Source organism: Sorex fumeus, unplaced genomic scaffold, assembly GCF_029834395.1.
Source record: "Sorex fumeus unplaced genomic scaffold, SorFum_2.1 ptg000095l, whole genome shotgun sequence".
NCBI classification, from domain to species: domain Eukaryota; kingdom Metazoa; phylum Chordata; class Mammalia; order Eulipotyphla; family Soricidae; genus Sorex; species Sorex fumeus.
Genome location: NW_026606152.1, coordinates 1,609,965 through 1,615,224, shown reverse-complemented (window position 1 = coordinate 1,615,224; position 5,260 = coordinate 1,609,965). Strand labels below are relative to the sequence as shown.

Genomic DNA, 5,260 nt, shown 5'->3' with positions numbered 1-5,260 from the left:
TCCTAACTCAGTGAGGGGGGGAGCCAGTGAGGGGGGGAGCCGGGTGGTGTGGGCCCAGCAGATGGGGGCTCCCTCCCTGGCAAGTGCTGAGTCAGCGCTAGGGGCCCAGCCACTGCTCCAATCACAGGGATCTCTCAAGGTCACTGAGCTGTCCACACTGCCACACAGGGGGGGCAGTCAGGGAGCCCCCAGCAGTGCTAGGCCCCGTGGGGCTGGCCAGCACCAACCTTCTCAGACAACACCTGCAAACTAGCCCTGCTGCTGCTTGCCGCTCATGCTCCAGGCTGGCACCTCTGCGCTGGAGATGCTGGTCAGGCCAGGAAATGGCAGGGGACGCTGGGGTGGGAGGGGCAGGCCCCCCCTGTGACCCTGCACCGAGGGCTTCCCTGCTGCCCCTCCCTCGAGCACCCTCTTCCCTGCTGCCCACCTGCCCACCTTCCTCCACAGCCCAGAGGCTTGGCTTCTGGGGGCAGTCCCGGGAGCCCCCAGTCAACAGCCCAGGGTCATCGCAGGAAAGCGCAAGGTGCTCTGGAACCCCCTGGGACCCAGCAGTCCCCACCACCATCCTGCTGTGGCCTCCTCCGCACCCAGCCTCCTCTGCAGGGGGGCCACTTGGCCTCCCTCGACCCGCACAGCCTCCCTCCACCACCCTGAGGCCCGCAGCAGTGCTGAGGACGCAGACCCTCTAGGGCGGTTGCAGCCAGCGGCCTCAGACGCCTGTGGGGTCCCATGGGGTGGCCCGGCCGGAGCCCAAAGGAGCCCCAGAACAGGGTGCAGGAGTGTAGGGAAGACTCGGCCCCAGGGGCGGATGACCCCTGGAGGCACAGGCCCCCACCCTGCGCCCATGGCAAAGGCAGCGGAAGGACCTGCCAAGTCTCTGCATGGTCACACATCCCACGACGGGGGAGGGGGGGGTGACTTTCTGGAACATTCGGTTCTCCCACGGAATGGCACTGCCTGGCCTTCCCTCGCTGCAGGGTCAGGACGGAAGGTCGCGCCCAGCAGGTCTCTCAGCTTCCTCGGGTCCTTCCTCAAGTCCGAGGCCTGCTGCGGACGCTGCTGCCCAACTCAGGGCCACAAGCACCGGCCCAGGCCCGAGCCGCCGTCACGGTCAGGCGGGTGCGCCCGGCGGACGCCGGGGACGCCGGTCTTGCGGACTGGCCACCGCAGGGACGCGGGGGCGTGCGCGCACCTGGCAGTCCGGACGCGGCTGTTTGCGCTTGCAACAACGGCCCAGCCACAGTAAAAAAATAGGTTTAATGCAGGCGGCTCCTTCCCGGCCCCGAGAGCGCTCGCATGGTCTGCCCGCGCCCCCCGGGACATGCACCGACTCCGGGCCAGGGTCGCGCCGAGGACCGGAGACAGGGGCGGCCCCACCCGGAGCACCGGTTCCGGGACGCTGCGCCGCGCTGGGCGGCGGGCTCGCGCCTCCGCGGCCCGGCCCGAGCCCGGGGGTCGCCTCCGGCCTGCCGCCGTCCCAGGGCCCGCAGACCCCGCAGTCTGAGTCCCGGCGCCGCCGCCCCGCGCGCGCCCGGCCGGCGGGCGCGGGGGTTGGGGGGCTGCGGGCGCGCGCCCCTCACAGGTCCAGGAAGACCATGAAGCACCAGCCCAGGCCGCCGAGCAGCAGCACGGTGACGTGCATGGCGGAGAGCAGCAGCTCGTTGAGGCGGCGGAAGTCCAGGCGGCGGCGGCCGAGCAGCAGCAGCAGCGCCGACAGCTTGAGCTGGAAGCGCAGCAGCGCGCGCACGCCCAGGTACTGCAGGCCCAGAAGCGCGGCCAGCGCGCCGCACAGCGCGGCGGTGAACAGGCTGCAGCTGAAGTAGAGCAGGAAGCGGATGAAGCCGTGCAGCCAGCGCGCGCGCGCGTACACGTCGAAGTTGTGGTACTTGGTGCGCGCGGGGCGCGAGGCGCGCGCGGGCCCGCAGGCGGCGTGCAGGCAGCTGGAGTGCGGCCCGTGGAAGGAGCGCACGCGGCGCGGGATGGGCAGCACGGGCATCGCGGCCGCGCCTCGCCGGGCCCCGGGACGCCGCCACTCCCCGGGGCCCGCGGCCGGCCGCGCCCCGCGCTCCCGGCCCCCAGCGGCCGCCGTAGGCGCCGCCGCCGCCCCCGGCCCGGCCCGGCGCGCGCGGGCGGAGCAGGCGCAGAGCGCGCCCGGCACTGCGCAGGCGCGGACGCCCGGACGCCCCGCCCCTGCCCGCACGCGCCGCCGCCCAGACGCCCCGCCCCTGTCCGCAAGCGCCGCCGCCGTCCCCTGCCCCCGGCCCCTGGCCCCTGCACGCCTTACCCTGGCCCTGGTCCCCAGCAGGCCCCGCTGCAGCCCGGCCGGCCCTGCACCCGGCCCCTGGCCCCTGCACGCCTTCCCCTGCTCCCGTCCCCAGCAGGCCCCGCTGCAGGCTGGCGCTTCCCGGCGCTCAGACAGCAACACGCGGCCAGGGAGGAAGCAGTGGGGTCAGCGCACAAACCGGACCTCCCCGCCCCGGGCCCTGTCCCCAGCCCCTGCCCCAGCCCGCGGTGTGAAGGGGCCCCCTTGGTCTGCCCTGACTCCCCTCTCCCCCCGGAACCGCGCCTGGCCGCTCTGCCCTCCCCGTACCCCTCCCCCACGCCCCCAGGCCACCACAGGAGCCTCTGACCACGCTTCCTTGGCCGCGGCCCACTACATTCGGCTTTTTTCCCCAGCAGAGGTGCTGCAGAGGATGAACAGTGTCCTCAAGGCCAGCTCAGGGGCGGGGCGGGAGGCGGGTCAGGTGTCCGGCTTACCTGTTGTGGGACCCCGGCTGTGGGCAGGGGCCTGGCGCCACCTGCTGGCACACATGAGCAGCGCCTTAAAGTACGGCAGGCTGGGGTGGGCGGGGGGGCTGGAGGGGGGGCGGCAGGACACTAACAAGGCCCGCCCCCTCCCCGTCCGCTGAGAACGCGGCAGCAGGGGCCGCGGCTTGCACCCCAGGCCTGTCCCGTCCTTTCACTTGCTACCCTGTGGTCGGGGAGCTGGTCACCCCGGGCCGAACCAGGAGCACCCTGGGCAGTAGATGCAAGGGAGCTGGGCGGCCCCAGCAGGGGTGCGTGGGGACTGACCCTCAGCTGTGTTGTTGGGAAGCACCCGGCACTGCTCCCGCTTCAGTGCTCAGGGCTAGGACTGACGCAGCGCCCGTAAACAGTGACCCTTAGAGGTTGCCAGCCCTGCAGGTCAGCGCTGTGGTGGCCCAGCTTTCCCCTGCAGTCGGCTCCATCAGCACTGAGGGAAGGGGGGAGGGCACCTCTGTGGGGGGCTGCCTGGGACATGGTGAGACTGGGGGACACTCGCTGGCATGGGGGCTCCAATGCGTGGATCGGTCCGGGGTGTGGCCTGCCGCGATGGGACCTGGGCACCAGGGCCCTGGGCTTGGGGTGGCCAGGTCAGAGGACCAGAGTGGGCCCAGCCTCCAGGCTGCCCCCGACCCATCCATCTGCTGGCCAGTGTCCTAGGACACCGGCTCTGCCACAGACCTCAGGCTGTAGACTGTCAGCAGGCCTGCGCGTCTCAGCACCCTCAGGATCCAGGGCCCTGAGGGCGCTGAGGTGTTGGTGACCAGGACACTGAGGACAGCGCGAGAACCCTGGCTGATTCGGGCGCAGCGGCTGTGCAGGCACCACCCCACTCCACGGTGGCTCCGGCATAGGTGTCAGCCACGGTGCGGGCTCCGGGACCTGGCAGCTGCCTCGGGTTCTCCCTGGCAGGGCCACCCGGGGGTCACAGGGGTTCACCTTTGTCCCTCCTCCTCCTCTGCCTGGGACTCCTGCGCCCCAACCCAGGTCCCCAAGTGGGACCATTATGGCCTGGTGCACAGTGTCAGCAAGCTCGACTGTCTCTCTGTCTCGGGGCTCGGCTCCCCCATCGAGGGCTCAGTCTCATCTCTCGTCTCTGAGGGTTGGTCCCCGTCTCTGAGGGCTCAGTCCCATCTCTGAGGGTTGGTCCCTGTCTGTGAGGGTCGGTCCCTGTCTCTGAGGACTCGGCCCCTCTGCGAGCACAGTGCCCACAGTCCTGTGGGAGAGGCAGGCCCGCAGCACTGCAGCCAGGCCAGAGACATTTTGGCCTGTGGGTCACCCAGTGCCATCCTGGGGTGGGAGGAGGGGCCAACAGGAAGCGGGTTGTGCCCAGCACAGGTCTGATCTCTGCCGCACCCTGCTGGCTGGCTGCACCCCTGCTGTGCCCGGGCACTAGTGCAGGTTAGCGGGTACAGAGTCCGCTGGGGCAAGGGACAGATTGGGGACCCTCTTGGACTTGGCTTGTGGGCAGCGCCCGAAGCCCGTGGGGGCCCGCAGGCCTGGGCTTCAGCTCTGTGTCCCTGGGAAACCTCATCTCCCCCCCCCCCCCCGCCCCTCACTGCCCTGCCGGCCGGGCACATCTCGCCCAGAGAAGGTCGGTGGGCTTCCCCGGGCCGTGTTTTATGGCCACAGGAGACAGGAGCAGGCATCTGTACGCGGCTTGGTGCCGTCCAAATGCTAACTGTACTTCTTGGAGAACTTTTAATGAGCTGTCTGCTTTGCGGGAGATTTACAGGCCGGAGGGGAAGGCTGGAAATGTCACCTTCCACAGACTTGTCACGCGGCGACAGCACAGAAAGACTCTGGAATATCCCGTGTTTCAGATAAATCACGAAGCGCTGCATCTTAAAAGAGTTTTATTTTGGTCATTAATGCTTGATGCCCCCCGAGTCCAGAATTTCAAGTTAAATTATGCAGAATCAAAAACAAACCTTAGAAGACTTAATCAAACCTGCATAAAACTGTCAGGCCCAAATAAATTCTCTCAATTAGCACGGTTCAGATTGTGATGATGACACTGGTGATTTAATCAGCCGCACAGTCGGACCTGGAGGTGGGGTCTGCACCCACCCGAGGCCCGTGTCCCCCCGGGGCACCAGATGTAGGGGCCCCTTGGAGCAGTATCAACTCTGTGGTCACAGGGACAGGCCATTGGACAGGCTTGCAGGGGGTGCTGCTGCGGTCTGGCCCGGGGCAGAGTGGGGACAGTTCCCCGGGCCCGAGTGTCCGTCTAGAGGTGGTTCTGAGGGGCACTGGGTCCACAGCACCCCGAGAGTGAGTTCCCCGGGCCCCACCTAAGATTCCTGTGCCTCAGCCCAAGGAGAGAAGGGGCGCTGTCCCCTCCCCCTGTCCCTCTCCTGCTATGTCTACGCGCACTTAACTGGCCCCTGTCCTGGGGGAGGCACTGGGTTGTGGTGCCAGGGGTCACACGCGGACACGTGGGCAGGGCCTAGTTGGA

At 68.9% G+C, this 5,260-nt stretch overlaps 1 protein-coding gene across 1 annotated transcript; it reads right to left on the bottom strand.

Moving 5' to 3' along the window:
- Window positions 1-1,549: 1,549 nt before the first annotated feature.
- TMEM250 (transmembrane protein 250) lies at window positions 1,550-2,092 on the bottom strand. The gene has a single exon (XM_056132795.1). It carries the CDS (start codon window positions 1,994-1,996, stop codon window positions 1,577-1,579), a length of 420 nt encoding a protein of 139 aa, XP_055988770.1. The 5' UTR covers window positions 1,997-2,092; the 3' UTR covers window positions 1,550-1,576.
- Between the last annotated feature and the right edge of the window lie 3,168 nt (window positions 2,093-5,260).